Source organism: Excalfactoria chinensis, chromosome 18, assembly GCF_039878825.1.
Source record: "Excalfactoria chinensis isolate bCotChi1 chromosome 18, bCotChi1.hap2, whole genome shotgun sequence".
Classification (NCBI taxonomy): Eukaryota; Metazoa; Chordata; class Aves; order Galliformes; family Phasianidae; genus Excalfactoria; species Excalfactoria chinensis.
The window spans coordinates 7,801,431-7,826,325 of NC_092842.1; the positions used below are offsets into that span (position 1 = coordinate 7,801,431).

Sequence of the window (24,895 nt, forward strand, 5' to 3'; positions counted from 1 at the left end):
TACAAAGCATTTTAAAATGTTTTACAGACTAGTAATAATTATAGAACAGTAATGAAGAAGCTGTATAGAAGCACATCATTTTGGTAGGACTTTGTTTCGGGAAAATAAATAAATAAATAAATAAATGATCATTCATTTCTTTCCAGTGAGAATTATTTTTTCTTACAGCCTTTTCAGCGCGCTATAAATTTAAAGGAAATCTGCTCAGGCCATGAGCACCGAATCTGATTCTCTCCTGACGCTTTGCATTTATATTCTGAGGCAGCAGAGTTGCCTGGTGACAGCCTCTTCACTTCAACAACAGCTGGCAAGCACTCCTTGTCCTAAGAAATAGTTCACTAATATTTCATACTACGATTTACATGTGGTGATCTGGAACTGCCAGCACCACCCAGGGCAGAATTTACAAGTTACAATTTTTCTTCACTCTCAGAAGCAATAAAGGAAGTAAAATAAACAGACCATCACACGTAGCTGGCATACAGCAAACGAAGCAAGAGTTAGTGCGTCGTTGAGAGTTCAGTACAAGACACAATTAGTGATTGCACAAATCTGTCAATTTAGCTTATGTTCCCCAGAATGCAAATTCTCAAGTTATGCAAGATAAGACCAAAGCAACTGGAGATTTGACATTTTTACAAGAAACAATCTTCCTCTTTAACAGTTAAAGGCGTGTATTTCAACATCACTTACGCACACCAATCTGCTTTCCCAAGATTGTTTTTGCTGAATGGTCAAGCACACATAGGCCCAAAATGTATTTATTCGTCAGCTTCTTAAAGCAAAAATATAAGATTTACATTTGTAAAGTGACAGTTTATAGCCAATGTCATTCATACATAACAATGGCATGTTAATAAGCACTGTCATTCAATTAATTTTACGATAAATTTTTGCATAATGTCACATTTCCTACTTTCCTGTGTCAGCCAGCTGATTTTTAATTCTCTTTGTTGTTTTGAAGAAGGCCGGGAATAACATTTTAATGCAATATTGCTTTTTAGGAATACTGTATTAAAAGAAACACATAAAACCACAACATGGACATCGCAATCAATCAACTACATTACAAAAAGCTTAAAGACTTTATTAATGAAAACAAACTGCATTTTCCAATGTACTTCCAGACCCTTCATTAATATAAAATTGTTTATAAACCTTAAAACATTATCCAAACTGCATTATTTTCACCACATATTACTTCTGCCATCATAAATTCTGATAGACATACTATTAGTCAAATACCACCTACCAGCACTGTATAAATATATTCACTGCCATACAGACCATCACATTTCAGGTTTAATCTGAACCAACTGAAAAGGCACTGGGAACGAATGTGTTCTAGCCAGCCATAAGCTCTTGAAGTGTTGCAATAAAAAACAAACAAAAAAATCCACAGTAAACCACGACTCAGCAGCAGTTGCATAATTGCCTAAACTACACAGAGAGTACCTCCTTTGTTAAACACGCAACAGTGAATACTGATTTCTAAGCCTCAAGCTATGTAACTCTACAATGCCTAAAACTCTGACCTTACTTTCATACTTTCAATATTGATAGTATCAAACCAGTTTCAGTTTCAAAGTTACCACGTGTTACTTCAGTAGAACACCTGCTCCCAATGACTCTGTTATGCTTTATTGATCTGCACAAATACCTTCTCTTATGGGAAACTCCTTGAAAAGCAATAGAAGATCATATATAAAAGCTCTTCAGAACCATTCTGGGTTTTGAGAGCTTCAAAATTTCCGTAATTATATTTCTGTTTATTTCAGAATGCTTCAGTTACTCAAATAGCATTGAAAAGATTCTATCAGCAATGAAATTGTGCCACAAAAAAGTGGCAGAACATCATTTTTCAGGATAGACTTTTATGAAGAGCAGTAACAGTATGGTTGTGGTTTCTACAAGAGTGTACAATTCCTTAGAGAGTCATGCTTAATCTTGTTACAACTACTGAAATCTAAATGACTTCTCATTTTAAGGCAACCAAGTCCACATATAAAAGCAGCAATAATCATCTTGTTTATACACTTAAGAACGTAACCTCATGCTCCTCAGTACTTAATTTCACATTTTCGTTTCAGCTTCAACTGCATAACACCCCTATCTCAACTTATCAGCCATATTAGCTCTCTTCACTCTAACAAACGTTAATGAAAACTTGTAAGGGCCAGTAAACTGAAAAAGAGTTAAAAAACAGACAGGTCACAATGTGTATCAACAACAGGTTGTTGTGAACAACACTGTATGTTGTGAAAGCCTACAAGCTAGAGCATTACATGAAAGGCTGCAAAAACAGGAAAAGCGTTCAATACACTCTCACGCAAAAACTTTCTGTGGAGTCAGGTGTGTTGATGACGGATGTTGAGCTTCTTGAACAGCATTCAAAATTTGGTGAAAAGGATGTATGGGAAGAGGTTTTTATTTGGAAAAGCACACCTCATCTACCTATTGACCAGAGGATGAAAGAAAAAAAGAAAATAAAAATGACTTCCCTCTTTTGGAGCAAAAGTTTACAGAAGACAGCATCAAGCACTGGAGGACTGTGGGTATATGCACACTTGCAGTATTGACGTACTTTGTATGAGCAATGCGTTCAGCAACTATTAACAGAGCTCACTTTATGCTGTGTGTGATGCTATAATAAAAGACAGTTTCTAAGAAAGGAAGTTTAGCACATTTATAGCAGTACCAACAGCTGAAAGAGTTATTTGTTTTACGTAAAGAGGAGCTTGCTGATATTCAGTACAACTAGACAGGAAACCTACCATATATCCCTAAAAAAATTTAAAATATTTTTGTTACTGTAGAAAATGAAAGGCTAACAAAAGAATTTTAACTGCAAAACAGAAGCGTGCAGCAAATCTGTAAAGATACTGGACACTTCCACAACACATGCTAGCACATATCCAGCCGCCCACATGCTACTCTAGTTTTGAGGTCAAACATTTCACAGATCACATTATACTCATTTAATAACCAGCCCTGAAAATCAGGTATGTATAAAATTACCAATTCCATTTATTTCCCTTATCACGTCCCTGGTCAGTTTTGTTACATAAGAAAATCACATTTTAAGACTTTTTCAATAACTGCCAGTTCTTCACAATCTGCCCATCCTTAGCAGCTCCACTGAAAATATTTTTCCTTCACTATGAATTTCAAAGGAAACCTAAAAATGTAACTTTAAACCTCTTCCACATTTTTGCCCCTACAGGTTTATCTACAAAGCAGCAAAGTGCATGCAGATGCCATTGACTCCCATTGTGCTACCACACAAATCTATTGAGGGTGACCAAGGAAAAGAGAAGTGTAACTTGTGAGTACAGGAGGCAGCACCACCAGATTCTCCCCTATTGGCACATCATAACTGATTTGCAAAAACAAGCAGTATTACACAGGACAGGACGGAAATATGTGCCCTATAGACAAAAAATCCTCAGATACAACTTCTCAGAATAACTCAGAGAGATGATGGAGAACGTAAGAATGTCCAGAGACATTTTTCACAGCACTTGGTAGAAAAAAACACCAAGTGGAAGCCTTGCATTATTGCACACAGCTGAACATTTAGCACGATAAGCAGAAAATGAGGAGGAGATTTTAAACAAATCTTAAAAAACGAGAAGTAAGCTCAAAACCACTGCAGTATGCCCAATAGAGATGGTGGCTATCAACAGACAAACACACCTAAAATAGGAGTATATACTCTTTTCTCATTATCTCATACCACACCTAATCAGTCTTGCAATCTCTTCATGTTCTTGATGCTACTTTTGCATTGTAATCAAGGGACTTCAGTCTGCTGATTGAAGAGAATCAACAGGTCGCTTCTGAGAACTCTCAATCCCATCAAAATGCTATTTGTCCTGTATTTCATCAGTCATTACAGAGTAGAGAACAATATTTCCAGTATATTCCTTCTTGAATAGTAAACATACGTATCAGTAATTGCAATATCACAACACTAATGCTTCACACCATTATTCCATAGTGGCTCTACTCCCATTTCTTAAATGATATTTTTACTACAAACATATATGTTTAATTTTTAAACAGGAAAGATTAAATTAAAAGCTACACACACAAACACAACTCCTCTTAGAAAGGCTCAAAACACTGTATTTACATCTACTAGTATTCACCTTATTACTACAACCTTTATAACTGAGCTTAAGTTTGCTTCGAACAAAGCAGGGTTCTCAGCAACACAAGCACAAGAAAAAGCCCTGCATACAGTTAGTCTACAAAGAATTAACTGGATTAATTAGCAAGGGATTTGAGAAGCAGCTTGGAGCTAGAAAACCAAAACACTAAATTGTTTAAATACTTTGGCAATGGATCAAGGTTTCTAGGCAGCCCTATGTTCCATTCTCCCCTTTTTTTCTTTCTTTCTTTTTTTTTTTTTTTTAATTTTCCTCGGTGTTTTAACACATTTAACCTGACAAGGTACTTTTTCATGAGATATGAATGACACTGTCAAAATACTCAAAAAGAAGATGTGAATTAAAAAATGCCACAAGCTGTTAGCAATTCTGCCAACATATATGAGCCCAGGCAACACTAATTAAAAATCAATAGCTTGGGACATAAATAGCTCTTATCTCTGTTATACTATATCTCTAACATAATTCTTTCATAAAGAAAAAAGCCAGTGTCTTTGCTATTATACTGACTGAATTGACCACAACAAAGCAACGAAATATGGCAAAAATGCTGAGCAAAGAAACACATAAGAGAGAGGGAGGACAGGAGTATGAATGACTGGAATGTTTCAACCTTGCACCATCATTAACACATAACTGGTTGGATACAGCCACTCCGCCAATATCCGAGAGTAAGTTACCAGGAAGAACACATCAGGTTTTCACTGCTAATACAATTCTATACAGAAATCCTGTATGCCAAGGAAATAATAGCACATTTCTCTGCTAGCTAGACCTTATTAACCATTTTTTTTTTGTTATATTTCTCAACTAAAGAATAAATTACTGTGCATTCTCTGATAATTACAAAATAAGGGTGAGAAGAAAAAAAAAAAAAAAAAAAAAAAAGGACAGCAAAAAGCATTCAGTCTCTTCTTCTGTAATAATATGATGTTCAAATTAACATCAGAAGGTACCTAAGCTAGAAGTCATACTAAGCTGGGAGCTTAAGCCACCACTTTTGAAAGCTGTTTTCAAGCATCTGGCTTAAGGAGACTCAAAAGAATTAAACCCATTTTCTAATAAGAGACCATCTCAGATGCATCAAACTGGTGCATGCGTTGGGTCAGCCACACATAATTATGCAAATTTAGACTTCTGAACAGTTTCTACAGAATAAATGAAAATCAAACCAAAACTGAAAGGTTAGATTTAGTTTTACTTCTCATCTAGTGAATCCTGAACTATTCAATTAGTACTGATGATGGATACATCATAAACCTCCATACCTGTCTAAATGAAGAATGGCATTAACCAGGCAAAAAACAATTTAGCAAAAAATTTCCTTGAGTTTAAAATAAAAAGGAAAAAATATATATATTATGTAAGACCTAAATACATATTGGTCAAGAAAATAAAACTTATGAGATGCCCATACAAAAAAACAGTGGAAAAGCAGATAATACAACAGTAGCACTCCTAACACAAAGTTTACAGGACCACAGGAAAAACATGAGCTTTCAGGAACAGCTTATTGAAGCTAATTGTATGAAAGAGCAGTATATACATATAAATACATATAAATACAGAAGACAGCTTTGCTATACCTGCAGAGGAACAGCAACACCAAACATTTGGTAATGCTACAGTGGGCAGACAGCCACTCAGGAATTAATGTCTGGAACACATTAAAAAGTTGGATTTATTAAAAAGCACTAAGAATGAGCCACATCTCCATTGGAGATAAAATTTTCAGAAATACAGATCTGAAACACTGAACATACACGTCAGACTCCACCTTAGTGAAATTACATGCCAAACAGAAACATATTGATAGGAATAATCAGATTAAATAAAAATGTATTTCCATTATCACAATACAGTCAATGAAGTATGAGCCTTTCAAATCTTAAATGACAACACTTCACTAAGTCAATTGGATTTCAACTTCTATTAGATGAGTTTGGAGACATTCCTTTTTTTTTTCCTCCTCCCACTCCCTCACTACAACTCCACTTCAAAAACAATGTAGTTCATTGACCAGAGTGCAGCCCAAAAAAATCAAAGATCCCATTCACAATTTGCAGACACCAGGTGTGAAGACAGTAAAAAAAGACAACCTCAAATGTCCACAAGATCTTCCAGACCGTCTTACTTCCCAATGAGCTACAGTCAGAACCCCATGCATACACGGGGCAATGGTGTCTAAAGGGGAAAGAAGGGGAGCAGAAATAGGAAGTTAATGCAGCACTGTTATATTCTGCTTGGAAGGAGGTGGGTTTATTTGTTTATTTAATTATTAATATTATTAGAACACAGAACCAGAGCTCATACTGTCCCTCTAAACTGAAAGACTGAAATTCCAGAGTTCTTCCAATAATGCTTCAACTCAACATAAAAATACAAACCATTACTTCATTAACACTTCAATCACCTACTACATTGAAGGCTCAGGAAAACAAAAATTCAGAAGTTTCGTTACATCACCCTTCTCACCATTCTATCATTACAAATTAAGCTGATTATAAGACGGACAAGTAACTTGCAGACTCTTTCAAAGGACATGATTTACATTTTTCCTCTGCAATGATTAAAATATCCTCCTAATATGCTTAATACGTGTTAGATATTAACTGAAGATACTTCTACTATATACATAGTATATACCTCTATCTGTACATAAGGCTAAAAGCAGAAGATATCTTTATGTCTTGGGATTACTTTTAGTATTCTAACATTGTTTATAATACTGGTACAAATACTGCCACCAATAAAGAAACAAACATTAAAAAGGTGTCCTTTAAGCTTTCCTTTAAGGCATCCACCGTAATGGCATAATTTGCTATGGACATCATTAAAATGTAAAGTTAATGAGGATTCAGCTGAAAACAGAAGAAATGTAACCTATTTTCAGGCAAAACTTCTAACGCTGCAATCAGAGGGAAAACCTCTTTGATGTCTCTTTGTCTCTTCTCATTAATTTTCTTTTCGTTAAAAAAAAAAAAAAACCACAAAAAAAAAAACAAAGGCTGTTTAAAGTAAAAAATGCATAGAAGTTTAAACATGGCAATTATAGTCAAGCTGCAATGAGGTCGTTAGGTTTTTAAAACTTTGAGATAAACAAAATATGGATGTATGACTATTTTAAAAACAATATCAATACTCAGTTTTAATCGTTCATTTGAATCTACTGTATTCCAAGGGTTAAGTCTTTGCATATGGAATTGATTCAGGATGGTTTACTGAAGGACCTAATCCCATATCCAGGGTAAAGTAAACAATCAAGAAATAGATCAAAAATGAAGAGCACTATAACTGCTGCATTACTAGATATCACATTTGGTATTCTAGGAGTAACAAAGCATACATCTTGCAGTCTCCAAGAGAGGTGGCATACAGATTCTGCTACTTTTTACCTCTACGTTGATCAAAATATGAAGTATTGAATCATTAAATAACTCTATTTACTCACTAACTCGGATTTATGAATACTGCAGAAGCTACATGCTTCTGTTTTAGTATGCTAATTCTTTCCATCAGAAAATACTTCTAAAAGCTGTTCAGTTAAATAGCACTGACAGAATCCAAGACAAACAGAAGCACTATGTATTTTTAGTGAACAGTTATCAAGCAAACTTTCTGAAGCCATAATCAATATGATTTTTAATATTATTAAAATAAAATAAAAAAATAAAATACATGATCAAAAACAAATACAGAAAGTAAAAGCAAGAAACATGCAGGACAAACATTATCTTCAATGTATAAGGACATCAATCACAACAGAGCAAGATAAACAGGTACCTATAGCATTTTTCCACGTACAAATATCATATTCAGATAAATCAGCGTCAATTTCCATTCTGCTGTATCTCTTTCTCTTGTCCTACTATCTTTCCTTACTTGCCTGCACCATCCTACAGTCATTAACAAAAATATAAAGATCATGGTTTGAATAATATTAGTTGAAATGCAAATCTTACAGATACATGAAGGATGCCTGACTCTACTGCATAACTATACTATGATACTCAATTAGCCGTTTTGTCTTCACAGTTCAGTATCTGAATTTTTTTACTTACTTTTTAGAGCAATCATTTATTTATTTATGAGCCTTTGGAACAGAAGATCTCAAAAATATCTGAGTACCTTAGAGGTCAACTTGACATACCTGAAGAATTAATTATTTACTTAAGGGATAAAATTATTTAAGAACCAATTCAAGAGGTAACATTGTTTATATTCCTAACGATGTAGTTTCAACATATTTCTCATATTTTCTCTTCAAAGGAAGTAAAGATGGGATTCAGTAAATCCCAGTAGAATGCAAGGGGACTTGCTAGTTCAGTTCCCTTCAACAGCATATAAAATCCCTGAATGAATTCAGTGTGTAAAAATACTGCTAAAAATACTCCCAACAAGGTTTTGTTTTGTTTCTTTTCTTTCCTTCTCTACGCATGTAACAGTCAGTGAAGTCTAGGACAGATCATGTATTTTGGCACAGTGAATATTATTTTGGCAATAGTTCTTCATTCCTGTTTTACTATGGTGCCTTCCATCCAGATGATGATATTCATACACGGTCCTACACAATTCTATGGTATTTGACTATCCGTGTCATGTATCCTTTGTTTGTACTAGTTTATCTATCAAGTTAGAAAACATTATTTTCCATGTGGCCAGTAACAAAAGTTTGGAAAAATCACAAGCAACTAAGCAGGAGGCAGAGGAGTGTGCACATCAGTCTCCTATGGAAGTACAAACAAATAAACAGTTCAGATTATATCCCATTCTGGATAACAGACTGCCATTATCAATTGTTTACTCTCGATCCTCTACCCAAGATTATCATCCTTAATCTCTTGTACAGCTTTCTTGGTTTTTGTTTCAATTTCTGTGAAATAAGTTTTATCAGAGACAGAACATAAAGGTGTAAAGCATGTAAAAGTTTTCCCCCCAACAAACTGACCAGAAAAATAACAGGCCATAGCAGGGCCCACTCTTTACTCATCAGCCACAAGTCAGGAGCATCCTATGGCATTCCTTCCTCCCTCCCCAATGAGAGAATTCAGCAGAGTATGTACCTTAATCACAAAGAGTATGTTAGCATATTAACAGAATATGATGCAGCGATTAAACCATCTTACCACTGTTATTCACAAACACTGCTACAGGGAAGTGAACCACACTCTGACCCTTAACTATGAATCAGTGCACAATAGCATTTTATACAGAAAACTGCGCTATTCTCTGATAGCACAAAAGATCAGAGCTTTTGTTTGTTTGTGTTCTTTAACATACAACCATGGCTGAACCAAAAAAGTAGTCTTGGATTGGTTTTACACTAATAATTTGACAATAACTTCATCTTGCTAACTCTTCTCAATTGAAAAAAGAACCATCACATTAAAGAGGAGCAGGTCAGTAGTGCCTAGAGCACTCAAAAAGAATAAGTAACAATAATGGACCCGGATCATCTCTGCTTCACCGAATTTACTTTCCTTGTCTGTTAAACTCATTCTCTGGGTAGAATTACTGGCCCATGTATCAGCAGACTAAGTGTGGACACTGCTTACAACATTAGGAGGGAAAAAAGTCCCTACTCTTAACCTACAGGGAGTCTTCTTTAAAGTCATTATTTCTTATTTCTTTTCCATCTGAATGACACTCTAATTAAAGTCTTTGTTCTGCACAAGTTACAGAAACATCTATACTGAGATTAACAGCTGATTTCAGATGCACTAAGCAGAAGTTAACACTCCTTAATGAGATTACCTGTTGTGATTAAATAAGGACAAACAAAAACAAACCACCTTGGAAATTTCTGTGACTGAGTATGAACTATAGTTAAAATTACTCCTTTAATTTAAGTCAACACCTCCATAACAACAACTTTTTGACTCTATTCAAAGTATAATCTGTTTGCAGTTATTGGGATAACAGCTTTACTCTTAAAGGAGCACATTAACAGAGTTAATTGCAACAAGCACTGTGTCAAATTCTTAAATACTTCAAATGCTGAAATATCGAATGCTTCAGTAGCATTTGGTATCTAAATTGAAACTCACAAGAACTCTTTAAAAAGAACCACTCGAAGTCCTCTATAAATCCAAGGAAAATGCAAATACAGCTAGTGAATGAAATTTTTTGTTAAAACCATTTCAAAAAAGCTCCCTAAAAAAGTTTCAGTTTAGCAGTTAATTTCAACCTGCAGTTAAAAAGGCACTAGCTGTCAGTCAGTTTTCTCACCCAACTCTATCATGAAAAGAAAAACTGACAGATCACAGGAGCTCGCCTTTGTAAACCAATTCAGGAACTTTCATGCTTCTTATTTGTTAGGTTAAAGGTTAAATTGCTGACCTCTGCCCTCCTGCTTAGCAGCCTTTCCCTTTTTCTGTAAAGCTTTATTTTGGGGCTGTATTTACATGGATTAGTCTCTTTTCACGCTAAGAAGGAATCTGTTCACAGCCAAAGCCTTAGTTCTGGTTGTACAAAAAGCAGTCACAATTATTCAGCAGCAGACAATGACCATATTGTGGATTTACAAAAAAACCACCTCAGCCATGGCCAGCTCTGTCCTTGCTGCACAAAACAATAGAAGAAAAATCTTATCAAGCATTCAAGAGAAAGCAAACAAAGCAGGCCCACTGTGAACTTGATGAAGATGTCAAGCTCCTTTAAAAAAAATATAAATCAACAAAAGAGTTTAAAGTCTTGTGAGTAAGACTTTCTGTGCAGAATTTTTCTCTCTAGTTAAACAGTGCCAGCAGCACCAATATAGCGCAGACTAGTAAATACTTGAAATAGAAAAGACTGTAGACAGAAGCAGTTAAAGCACAATGCTAAAAGAACAGATCTCTTCCCACAAAGTAAATTACAGAAATGGAAGAACATTCATGATTATAGCTAGCTTTTTGCTTTTTATTACAGCTAGCAAAATGAGCTAAGAACATACATCAGAAATGTTTCAAGTAAAATGTATGAAGACTTGCAGTATGACAAATTCTAAGATGTTTTATAAAGTGAATTGAGTTACATATTTGATTTATTCTGTAGAACTCAAATTGGGAACTGCTTTTGAACAAAATAGTTCAGACAGTTCTACTTGATCTGGTTACTCCAGTCTTAGTAAGTTCTTTGTGAATGTCTTCCACCTTGTTGGCACTTAGAAGTGATCAAATGGAAACAGAAAAACAAAATAGCAGCTTAGGAGAATCATCATTCCCAAATGCTTAGATTTAGTTATTTTTCCATTCACATCAAACAAAGTTTGACACAGTACCATAAGGGTAGGATAGGAAAACTTGTGGTACCTGAATTATGGCACATGTTCAACTCAAAGCCTTTTTACCAGAAAGGAGTATGTATTTTGCATTTCCTTTGTTACTTATTTAATGTTACCTTTTTCCCCAATACATAACAGAAAGATCTCAAGCACAAAACGTTTTCACTTTACAAAATCAAGGTTGCTCTATTGGTGCATGGGTAAGATTTACAAACTTCTGAATTACTAACTCTTAACCTTACTCAAGTAACTTTGTTTATGTTCAAGAAAATACACCAATTTTAGTAGGTACTGATGTATTACCTAAAATTACAACCTACAACAAAGAGAACAGGATAAGGGGCAGCAGTACGTGCACGCCGCAGAGGCAAAAGCCTGCTAGGTCTTTCTACCTGAGAAAGTCCTATCATGGAAACCACAGGGAGAATTGTAGAACACTTTCAGAGCCCAAGTATATCGTATCACCCGGTAGAGTGAAGGACTTCGATAAATTTCAGTTATAACATTTGTGATCTACCGGGGGGAGGGGAGAAGAGGGAAGAGCTATTACCACACTAGGCTAGAACATGAAAAGTAAAGAAGGAAGTACTTAAACTACTCACAAGCTTCTAGTAGGAACAAGATTAGTAGTACATGCTACTCTCCGAGCCAATTCAAATGCAAATTCCATCCTTTCTCTCAAACAATGATAAACTCCCTCGGAGTTAATAGTTTCCTTCTAAGACTCATCTCCCTTTTCAACTTAGTGGTATGTTTTCAAGAAAAGAAAGAAGCACATGGTGAGTCTACAGCAAGACCTTTTAAATTCTGTCATAAAAGAAGTTGTATAAACTACATTTCCTTTACTAATCCAGTGAACATTTGTTAAACTCTAACACACTTACACTGTGTCCACGCTATCACATTTAGGCTTCTAACTTAACATGATTTAAAAAGGAAAAAAAAAAAAAAAAAAAAAAAAAAAAAAGAAAGAAAGAAAGAAATCCTTTAGCTGTACTAGACCATTTCAGCTTTTTCCTTGAACACACAGCAAGAATTTATGCTACACTCACAAAAAGATGAAAGATGAGGTCCTTGGAGAGAAAGGCCTTTTGGCACACTACATGGCAAAGCTACAGCTTTGACACACTTTTATAAAGTCTGCTTTGGCGAGAACACAAAAACCCTATACAAAAGCATGCTATGTCCTCCCAGATAGGGGTTGGGGGGGAGTGCCTTACTCTTATGAGCATTTACTTTCAAATTTTCATACTTTAGAGACTATTCTGATCTGTTACTTTAGACTAACAAATTCTTTTTCTGCACCAACAGTGCGATAGTTATGTTCCAATTCTCCTCACAGCCCATTCAAACAAGAGAGAACCTTTGGCTCAGGTCCAGCAAAATCCTCAAATTTGTCACACATTTCTGATGAATCACGTGCACCAGTTTTAATATCATAACGTGCTTTGAAAAGTGAAAGCAAGTAGTTAGTTAGTACAGTTTTGGTTTCTTTAGATAGGCATTTAAACCAAAGCTGCTATTAATTTATTTCTACTAGTGCGTCTCAAAAGTTCTGGTGAAAAAAGAATGTTTTAGCTGAGGTTCAAAAGTAACAAATGCAGTTCCAGGGTAACGCAGTCATAAGCACACACTATGTCCAAAGTACAGAATGCTACTGAATGACCAGAAGTCCAGCAGCTATGATTTATAACAGAAACAATTAAAGTTCCTTGTAGTTTACATCAATGTCTGTGAATTTTTAATATTACAAGATGTCAAGACAAAAACATAAATGAGATAATCATAATCTCATGGAATGCATTCTTCCTTTACATGAGATTTAAAAGCAGGAGAAGAAAATCAGTTAAAGAATAGCACTTCATACAAAGCATCTATTTTGCTCTTAAATTATGCACTGAATAAAATAATTCTGAAGAATAAAAGAAGACCAAAGATACAGGTCCCATCATGAAATCTCAGTAACAGTTAGGACTGAAATAAGTAAGAAAAGACTACACATATCCAAACAAGATCATCTATGAATGCATAAAATGCAAGATCACCAGCATAACTTCAAGATACAACTTAATTAGGAAATCTGTAATATATTGAAGACTTCATGCATCAGAAATACAAAAATTGCTGAGCACAGATATTTAATTATTTCTAAACAGTTCAGAGGGGAGAGGGGGCAAGAGAGCCCACAGCTGAGCTGATCCAGCAATCATTCCTTTCTCAATTCACACACTACATTGTGGGTTGGCAGAGCTTAGAGCTCTGTCTAGACTCAAAGAAAACCATTTGTGATTTATCAGCTTTCATGATTTTGATGAAGTCCTCTCCATGCCTTTACTAGAAATAGAAAGCACCTCCTGCATGTTCTGGAACTTACATTTCTAGAAATTGAATCATATGACAGTTCAAACTGGAAGGGATCTCAGGTCTTGAGTCCAAGCTCTTGCTCAAAGCAGGATAAGGTGCAAGGTCAGGTTCAGGCTGTCACACAGTCAAGTCTTAAATCGCAAAGGATGGAGACTGCATAACCTGCCTCAGTGTTCAACACTTTGCTGCGCAAATTGCAAACATGTTTCTCCTGATATTCATTTGGAACATCTTATTTCAATCTACGTAATTGCCTCTTGTCCTCCTGCAATGCACTGGCATGAGAGCCTATCACCTTGACGAACATCTTGTAGGTATGGAAGTCTCCTGAAGTCTTCTCCAAGCCAAACAAATTCTGCACTCTCAGCCTCTCCATGCAAGTGCTCCAGCTCACCCACCATCTTTGTGGCCCTCCAGGAACACATTCCTGTTTATCAATATCTTTCTTCAAGCTCAGGACAGGTCTTTCTTCTTTTACAGTCACCTGCCTTGGAAACTGATGGAATTTTCTACATGGTAGACAATGCATAATGCTCTCATCCATTTAGAAAGGTTTTAACTATGAAAATATTTAACGTAAGATTGTTAAGTATTGTACAAGCAATGAAGCTACTCGAATTTACAATTGTCTGCTAGAAGTTAATAACAAGAATCAATATTTCCCATATTTGCAAGAAGCAAATGAACCATGAAACATTTTAAAGCTTTTAATTGCAGATGATATTTAACGGTCACATGAAAAATATCCTTTCCTACACAAACTTTTTTCTACAGCTCTGGAGTAATCCATACTCCTCAAAAGTATATTAGAAAATTGATGTAAGAATTAAATGCACTTTAAGTGATCAATACTATTATCACACCAGACATAAATTTCAAAATCAGTTGTCTTAGTTAATTTCAGAATCCATTACATAGGAAGAAACAATTTGCCTGACAATTTGCTCCTTGCACATTTTTTATGTTTTGCATTTCTGAATAGTAATTGTTCCTCATCATTTAATATACATTCCTCTGACTCCAGTAAAATACAGATATAAACTCTAGGTTTTCCAGCATAGAATAGTTAACCAATAAAGGGAAGACTGCAGACTCAAACAACAAACACTGATGAGAACAGAAGAACAAAATATTTGGAGACACACTGATCTAAAATTTCTGAGAATAAAGGGCATCTTTTAAATGTTTTCTAAGAATGTGGGGAAAAATGCCTAAAGAATATTCAGACAATTAACTAACTTCAGAATATATAAACTATTTTTTACAAAGTAAAAGCAACTATTACTGACAATTTTGCACTTACAAGTAAATAGAACAAACTTAAAAACACAACTGAAACTCCTACAGAATCAGTTGGTTTATAGAACAAGACATATACTAAATTCTCCAATTAAAAACCTGTAAAGTAGTTTCAGTGCTTTTTAACCCACCTTCCCACAGCAGGGAATTAATCCCTCCAGGGGGATGCAAACACACTTCAAAGAGAAGATTATACCCAGACACTAGTACTGTACAATGTAATGTTTACGGTCAGATTTGTTCAGATTTTCTGGCACTAGAATCCAGGTCAGATGTGCAGAAACAAAGATTAGTTATTAAAAGGGCTCCTGCAGTTACATCTAATAGTTGTGACGGTGTACAACAGTAGAACAAGCCAAAACTGTATTCCAGTTACAACTCTATGGAGGTTTTGGCACTACAGGAAAAAGCTGCAGCAATTCTACTTTCACAGATAGTTACAATCTTTATCTACAGACAGAGAAGGAGATAAGTGGTTTTCAGGTCAGTGAAAGATCAAAATCCATTCTATTGGTATGCAGTACCATATGTACAAAACACAAGATTTTTTTTTTTTTTTTTTAAAAAAAAGGTACATTATTACTTCAAAATACGTTGTCTAGTCTTATTCGACATCTCTCCTTTTCATAACAATATAGAAACTGATATCACAGAACAACACCTTGAAATAAGTTCTGGCTATAGGAATTTCAACTTCATTTTATCTATTTCAACAGTTGCACAAAGTAAAAAGGTATAATCAAACATTTGCAAATATATTTACATGCTGGTTTAAGCTGCTATGGGACTTCTCTAGCATAAACATGGAATCTTTCTTAGAAATTTTGAGTATGAACATAGAACACTTGTGAGTAGTATGTAAAAAACAGTAAGTAAATCAAATTTCATAGAAAACTATCTGGAGTATGTTTTGGTTTAAACTTCACCATTCCTTATGTGAGCAGCAAATACAAACCTGAAAATGCATTTATTTCTTGAACTCAGTAAAATAAGAGTTATTTCTGTTTTAAAAGACAAGAAATGCTGAAACTTCTACAAACAAGGACAGACTCTCATTATTAGTTTCAACTGTAGAAGATTCTGTTTGCAGAACTAGTAAGACATCTTTAAATCCAAAACAGCATAATACTGAATATAGATCTTATTATTTTACACTGCATGGTTCTTAAGAATAGTTTTTGCCATGAAATAGAAATACAGTGTAAAACATTACCTTTCCCAATGCAGCTGATGCCTGAATAAGTTACTTCTGCATACACTTCAAAGGTAGTTTCCGGATTTTGTCTGAAAGGAAAAAAACATGATTTTTAATAACTTCATCTAAAAGGGTTCTAGGAATGTACATATTAGTATGACAATTCAATAAAAATGGTTATCTTATTTCGTGACCTGATGATCTCAGATTTTTCAGCCTTACAGGTATGCAACAGGTGTGTACTGAGTTCAGGTTAGTTGGCAGAAATAGCATCTAAATCAATTCTACTAGGAAAGTACAAGTAAATCAAACCCAACAGAGATCAAGCACAGATCCTTTTTGTCATTTCAATTGTTTTGACTAGATACTGCAGTGTCACAGAGCTGTCATTCAGAAACACTGCCAAAAAAACAAACAAACAAACAAAAAAAACCCCACCTTTTTGTAACATTTATTCTAGTTCTTGGCCATAATATTGATTAAGGAGTTCAGCCCATTCTTCAGGGAATTTATGTTATCTTTACCCTACTTCAACAGCAAAATTGATTAAAACAAACAAACAAACAAACCATTTCTACCCACACCACAGACCCAGTTAGCGGAACTGGAGTGGCACTAAGCCATGCTCTACACCTATCTGAATTAATAGAAAACCTGCCACTGGTTTCAGTAGCACAGGATCACACTCTCCAGTTTCATAGAGCACCTTTCAACAGCAACAATATTCTCCATAATTCAAATTATTTTAATTTATTTTTTGACAAGTTCCCATCTGATCTGCATGTAGTAACCATTTTTCAGAAAACTACATTGGTAAGATACAAGAAAACTAAAACCAACAAATAATTGTTACTTTGCATTATGAATAAACCTGCAGAATTCTCTTTGTGCAACGCAGAGGTGCTGCAGCACATCATCTGTTTCAGATATTGAGATTCTTAGCCACATTCCTACAATCATGGCACAGGATGGCTACATGATATGGCATCTACTTAACATCAGAGACGAACTTTCCTTTAAAATATACTGCTGTGCCGTCCTACCTTACCACACTTGTTCACATCTATTTTTAGTGCTAAGTTCTCTCTATTAAATTTTAGAGCTTTTCAAATACTTTTACAACTAATAGATAAAATAACAAATGTCTTTTTAGTATTATATTAGGGTCAGTGTTTAAATTATTTAATGAAAATACTTCTTCATGCAGCTGGAAATAGAACATACTATATACCAAAACTTTCAGACCAAAAGACTTTAGATTTTATATTTAATATCCCATGACAAACATCCACTTATTTCTACAAACAGTTAAGTTAAAGTAACTTTGCCAAGTTAGAAACCTGGTATTAAAGACTGCATTCAACAAGCTAACACCTCAGTATGAGAATGGAGCCATTGTTAAATACTTAATATTTTATAACTTTTCTGTCAAATTAAGGAAACAACTCACTGTGAAACTTTGTACACTTTGCAAATACAGCATAAACATGCATCACAATATGTATATTTTGCAGCCCCTTTTTATGACTGTTAGACTCCTCTGCAGACATGTAATGGCATGCACATATTGTACTGAAATCCTATCACTGACATTGTCCATAGCATTATGAACCTCAAAACTCACACATGGTTTTTCCCTCCAGGTAATGCTTAAAGAGCCATGGTCCGTTATCAAGAAAACACAGATGTGATTAAAAAAATTAATACACAGAACACACATAAATGCACTTTTTATTTGATAACTGAATAATCAGACAAGTGCAATTTCTTAATGAACAGTAATTTAGAATGAGATCTATGACAAAAGATTACTCCTGTGATAAACCTTCCTTGTAGGAATTACTTCAAATCTGTTTGATATATAAATAGCTGTAGAGTACCACAGCAATCCATAGGAAATTCAATCTTAAATTGAAATATTTTTAAACTAAGCCTTATGCAACTGTTACAACCAAAATTATTTCTGTAACCAAGAGACTTATGAATAATAAAATTAAAATTCTCTCCCAAGCTGTATGCATGGAAGCGTGCATCTTACATACATAAAGCCACAATTTGAATTCTCTCAGCACCATTTTCCCTACACATGGGAAAAATACAACAGCTCTTGTGACACAAAGAATCATTCTACTTTAAAAATAAAAAAATAAAAAAAGAGGTATAAGAGAGGAGTCAACACTATTCAGTTATCACAGTCTTGTAACAAGACGGTTACCCAACTCTTCAAGAAAAATATATTAGAACAAGTCTATAGTTGCTAATACAATTCAGAAATCACATTTCCAACCCTTATTATTTCCATATTTTAACTTTTTCTGCCTTGTATTCTATTCCCTAAGGAGATAACGTTGCATCTCAGTACACAGCAAGCTTTATGGTAAAAGTCTCAGACAAGCGTTAGAGTTCTTTCAGCAGTGAAACACTATTGCCTCTGAAATGGAGATTGGTACTGATACATTTAAAATACATTTAACACTGAAGGCTACCAAGAGGCGATAGCCATGCTAAGCAGATTCCTACTTTAGTCACCCTCTTTGGAACAGAGTGCCTTGCACATACTGTGTGCAACATGCTCAACGTGAGGCTCAGCCCAACAGCATAACCCAGCATTACCTTTTCTCACCTGTGGTACCACACCAGCCAAAAGCTTACTGGATTTCTAGCAACTTCTGATTGCTTTCACTCCATTTCGATGCAGCTGCAGGTAACTTTCTCTAAGCGATCTTTCACTCTAACGATTCATTACTATAAATCCATCAGAAATATAACTGACACATATGCCTAGGTTTCATGCAGAGCAGGTCACGTGCCAGGAAGTTTAACATCCCTCATAACTATCAATCTAGAGTAAGAAGTAAGAAACCTGACTACAGGATTTTTGCTAGGGTTTCAAAACTCAATCAAAATCCAAGAGAAGGCAAGCAAAGCTTGTGGATTTTACATGCATACAGAGGAATCACGATTTAAAGTAAGCCGTAACCTTTTGGTTGATTTAAAACAAGATCATCATAAAAAGTAACTTCAGACCATATTCTTTAAGCAACAGCTGCGAGGCCCACAGCTGCAAACTGCAGACAAAACCTTCTCTGCTGCCAAACTGACAACGATTTTAGATTCTACCTTGATTTGGAACATAAGGACTTTAATTCATTTTTCTGACCTTGATTTATTTATTTATTTGTAGCAACAGCTGAGAACACATACTCCAAAGAAGTGCAAAATGTATCCCCCCTCCCAGAAAAAGAAACAAGTTTACTCCTGGAACCAAACATCACCTCAGCATTGTCACTACAAGCACGCAGCACCCATTTGAATCTTGAAACATCGGCACACTTATGTCCACCCAGCCTAGGAGCTTGGGAAGTGGAAAGTAACAGGCAAACGACGTGTCCTCCAGTCTTACAGTCACATTAAACAACAAAGGTAAAAAGTTAAAGCCCTCTGTTACCGTGAAGAACAAGGTGTTAAATGCCGCAAAGCAATTGCTCAGCAGCACCCATCCATACTGCTCCAGGAAATGCAGGCTGATTGGATGCCCCTTCTCGAGTGCAACCATCAGCACACTGCTTGGCAATAGCGTTATTACACATCCACCAGTCTCAAGCGAACAGAATTCACCTGGAACAGCATCATGGACGAGCAGGGATGAGCAGTGCTTACCGATATGTCACAACCCCAGTTTGTGAAAATGAAAGAAGTACTGTGGGCACAGACCTGCGGGGCTGGCGCATCAACAAGCTCCAGCACTTCTCGCCTTCTTCCCTCAAACTCCCTTGGCAGCGCAGCCTAGAGGTACCACAGCCAGGCTGCCCCTTTCCTTCAGGGCACTAACCCGGGCAATGAGGCTTTGATCACCCTCGACCCTACCGCGCCCCCAGAACAGATGTCACCAGTGCTGAGGTTAACACGTTCCCGTTCCAGCAGCACCGCTCCTCCTAAAGGCCTGCACTGACTAAAAAATAACACTGCCCCCGCGCCAGGCCCTGTTCGCTGCCGCCCAGCGGGCCCGGCCCAGCTGGCCGCGGGCAGGAATCGGCACCGCTCCCCTCAGGGCCGCGCAGCTCCTGCCGCTCCGTAGGGGCCCTCCCGCCGCGGCCCGGGGGGGCTGTGCCCGCTGCTGCCCCCTCATCCTCCTCGTCCCACGCCCGAGGCCTGTGGCCCGGCCCGGGGTCCCGCCCGCGCGGCCTCCACACGGAGCTGGAAGGAGGGCGGGGAAGTCCCCTTCTCTCTCCAGAGCCCTCCCGCTTTCCTCAGGGCCTCGCGAGCGGGGCCGGGGGGCACTCACTTGATCCTGGATCCCATGGTCTCTGGGGGGCCGCATAGGCCCGAGCCAGAGAAAGCCAGGGGGAAGGGGGAACCGAAGCTCGGCGGGCCGCGCTATCTCCGCCACTCGCCCCCTCACTCCATCCCGGGCAGCGCCGCCGTCGCCCGAGCCGAGTCACGGCGCGGAGGCTGCCGGGAGCTGTAGTGCGGCGGGGCCGCGGGCGGGGCCATTGGCCGGGAGCCGGACTGCCGCGCGCCCAGCGGCGGGAAGGTGGTAACGGTGTCGGCGCTCACAACAGCCCCGCCCACACGGCTCAGCGCGGGCGGGAGGAGCGGGAAGCGGCGCCGCGCCTCAGGTGTGTGCCGCCAAAGAAGCGGGACGTGCGTCTCCTGCCTGCTCCTGTACCTCACGTCCCGGCGGTGGGAGCCGGTGGGTCAGCCGCCCCCTGTGAGGGCCCAAGTGTGCCATAGGCCTGACCCAGAGCCGCGGGGACCGATGCCCGCGGTACGTGAGGGGTCAGGACCGTAAAGCCCATTGAGGAGGCGAGCCGTCTCCATGGCGCTGTGCGTGGCAATAACACGCTGCAGTCCGCGGGCGGAAAGAAGTGTCCGGTGCCTGAGGGCAGTCGAGAAGGCTGAGAGAAAAGATGCAGTTGTCACGACGTGGGGCTGCGAGTTGATGCTCCTCCAGAACCACGATAAAATATCTTACACAAGTTGGTCGTGGAAACAGAAGCTGCTAAAGGGTGGCTAGGAAGAACTGCGAGCCCGAGTGAGGTCACACGGGGACTGGAGGCTTTCCAGAGAAGTGGAGGAGAGGTGAAATGCAGCCCGCTGAAAAGAGCGCACAAATTAATCCAGAAGTTAGAGTGAGACAGAGAGCGTGCCTCATTGGAGCTGGCCAACGGGAACAAACAGGTACCCCCACATTACTGAACATCTTCAGGAGGTTTTGAGGAATCTTTGGGCAATTTCTAGCATAGTTTAACAATTTCCAACCATTGGGTTTGGAGATAATTGGAGATAATCTGCAGCTCAGAATAAAAAGAAAAAAATAGAAGCTCTCTTCAGAAAGAGCTGCATGCTGCGGGCCGCTGTGGGGGCTGACTGCTCACTGCAGGGCTGGCACTGAGCTGGGAGCTGTGCAACACTGCTGTGTCCATTGGGTCCTCATTCAGGGAATAAGCACAAAGTAAGGTAAACAGTCACACAGAGCCCTAGAAGTTCTATTTACAGTTGCAAGTTGAAATGATTGGGGTGACAAGAAAAAGGAGCACTACCCATCCTCACCTGGGTATTAAGAGGCGTAACAATTGAATTTCATGCACTAGGCTGAGAGGACAGGATAGTACAGTTGGAGGACGAACTGGTGAGGGCTGATAACTAACAAATGCGAGCAACAAATGGCTTTTAAAAGTAGCATTTGGGAATCACCTTTAAATGTTTCTCAGTGAAATGTGTATTTTATAGGTAACTGATTTGTACTGAGACTATTTTCCTAACCCTGGGGTTAGGAAAAGCAGCAGCCCTTTGTAGATACCTATTCATCAGCGGCTTCTCAGCCTGCATAATGTGATATGAATGCTAGAACTTTTGAGCAGCATTACAGTTACACAGGTTATGGAACAGGTGTGCAGAATTGATCTGAAGGCCAGTGCATTTGTACATTTAAAAGAGAAAAAAAAAAAAAAAAAAAAAAAAAAAAAAAAAAAAAAAAAAAAAGTTGATCTACTTCAAACTCACAGTTAATAAAGAGGAATTAAGTTAATAAATATGGGTGGAATAAGATCACAGTATCACACAGTATCACAGTATCGTGCGAGTTGGAATCATTTAATACTGTATAGGTGTTCCTGTTCAAGTGCAGGAAGTTTTTCTGTCTCTCTTTCTAGTATTACCTAACTTTTCCTCCAAACTGTAGAACGTTGTTTTTTTTCACTTTACCTGGTATGTTTATCTAAATAAGCTTCTCAGTAGGTAGCTCCAATTACATTTTCTCTAGTTCTGTTGATGGCAGTAACATCTGCAGCTGGTCCAGTCATCTGATGGTAATTGTATGAGAGTTACAAGGCAGTAGCTGTGGTGAAGCCCCTAAGGAAAGTGGGGGGTTTAACCACATAAGGGTTATAGCAATGCCTGCTGGCCTATCCATGGAGCAGTGTTTTTGAATGTCTGAGAATGGATGAGCTGATTAACTGTGAATCGCCCTCCCGAAAGAGATGAAGCATTAATAGCATACAAAAGGGTAGCAGAAGGGAAACTTCAGGCAAAGAAAAATAATCCAGGAATTAAAAGACTGGTGAAAGCCTTAGGATGCTTTCCAGATTGACCAAAAAAGCTTTATTCCGAACAACAGAAATAAAGATTTTACATTATATCCTCTAGGATGAATTTGGGTGAATATAGCTGAACCTATATTTTAATACCTTAGATATCCACAGCAATAAAAACACATGAGAACGTAGCTACTGCTTCTCCTCAGTTAGTGACAGCCCTTCTGAATTGTACTGTAATCTTGATTGACTTGGGAAATTGTCTCAGCTGCATCTCACACAATGGAAGTGCCAAGAAATAAAATGCTGGCTTCATAGATCAATAGCTGCATGTATGGTTTTCCACAAGTCTCAGTGGGTGAAGATTAAGAAAATCCTTGTAAATGTTTGTAAATCAATAGAAATCTTGTTAAAGATAACATTTTTATTTTTATTTTTATTTTTGTTGCAAAGCATGAGTTATTTAATCAACCTCCAGCTTGTAATTCTTGTCGTTAACAAATATGCCTCATGAGTTATGGATCAGGTCATTGGCCCATCATATGTGCAAGCAGCCTCCAGAAGCGTTCACATATGTTGCTTTAGAAAAAAAAACCTGTTCCCAATGCTCCCGAACTATGATTCATCGGGCATTGCTAGGATTGCTGGTAAAGCCTCCAGAGAAGTTGGTTGTGCTCAGAAACAAGAGGGGTATATAGTTCAGCATATGTACCTACTCATATAGGTGGAAATAGTTACCTCTACTTTCTGCAACAGGTTGAGAAACAATAATCTGTAACTGTGAAGTGCAACTTATCCTTGGGAAACACAAAACAAATTGCAAGAACTATCACACACAAAGGAAACAGGAAAGTTGTTAGAACATAACTGATAAGTTAAACCAAAGGTCTGTCTAGCTCAGCATTCTGTCTCCAGCACAGGATACTGGCAGCTGTTGAAGGAAGTGCGTAAGAACAGGGAAGCATGTAGAATCTTCTCCAGTCCTCCAATAAATTCAAGTATTTTCTCAGTGCTGTTTTTATATAATACCTTTGGGTGGATTTTATATTTCCATGAATTTGTTGCCTTTATAGTTCAAAATCCTATCCATTTCCTCGCATAGAGTTTCTGTAGGTTATGGAAGGCCAGGTGAAAAAACACTTCCGTTTGTTTGCATTCAATCTGCCATAATTATTTAGTTTGATCTTACATTAGAAATACATACATACATACAATACAAATCTTACATTAGAAATACCAGGGAAGGACTGTTTATCTTCTTCATGTCATCCATGATTTCATAGACCTTATGGTTTCATTGTCAAAATAAGAAACACAGGGATATCTCAGGTTCTCTCAAAAAGTAAAAAAGGTTCTTTCCTTCTGCGTCTGCATAGCAGTGTGACATTATGCGTACTTTCTATATCATACATAAAAAGCTAAGTAAGCAGTAAAATACCTTTCCTTTTAAGTGTTTGAAGTACCATACACTGAATGACCTTTTCATTCTCCATTCACAAAGAAATACGAAATAACTGTTCTTATTTCTGAAACCTGTGATTATACCAATAGCTATAACTCAGGCCCATGAAGTCCTTTAATATAAAGAGCCATGCTGGAGACTCATTCCCTTAAAGAAAAGAGCCCAGGATGATTGACCTGAAATGACCTCTTCATTTTTTAGTGAAAGGAGATCTAAATATGGCAAACATTTCCTTGTGCTACTATCTCTTAAGGGACTACATTTTCCCCCATAAGAATCTCCTACGAGAAATATTAAGTTAAAAAAAAAAAAAGGAAAAGTTGATTAGTTTTACAGGAAAACTAGCAAAATGCCTACCAGAGCTCTCCGTTCTGAAAATCTATTTTATCCTGTTTGTTATTTGCTCTGCTTGGATCACTTACAACATTGATCATATTTTCTGTTTCAGGGTCTTTAAGCATGCATTTATCTTGTTGACCTGTGGGATTAGAGAATTGCAAGACTGCCACCGTAAAAATGGTGTTAAAATTACTAATATTAGTTATTATTTTTAAAGAAAAACAAAATTTGTACACATTTTTCTTTCAGTTTGCCTCCTTTTTC

General features: G+C 37.4%; 1 protein-coding gene across 4 annotated transcripts in view; it reads right to left on the reverse strand.

The window, feature by feature from the left end:
- The window catches only part of DENND1A (DENN domain containing 1A), a 178,518-nt gene extending 157,712 nt beyond the window's left edge, over nucleotides 1-20,806 (reverse strand). For 3 of the 4 annotated variants that reach the window (XM_072353161.1, XM_072353160.1, XM_072353158.1), the window contains exons 1-2: nucleotides 20,580-20,806; nucleotides 16,313-16,383 (exon numbers count right to left, since the gene is read on the reverse strand). In XM_072353161.1, coding sequence (XP_072209262.1) covers nucleotides 16,313-16,383; nucleotides 20,580-20,596 — 88 coding nt within the window. In that variant the 5' untranslated portion in view covers nucleotides 20,597-20,806. The remainder of the gene's footprint in view (nucleotides 1-16,312; nucleotides 16,384-20,579) is intronic. The other variant, XM_072353159.1, reaches the window with a different exon arrangement.
- Between the last annotated feature and the right edge of the window lie 4,089 nt (nucleotides 20,807-24,895).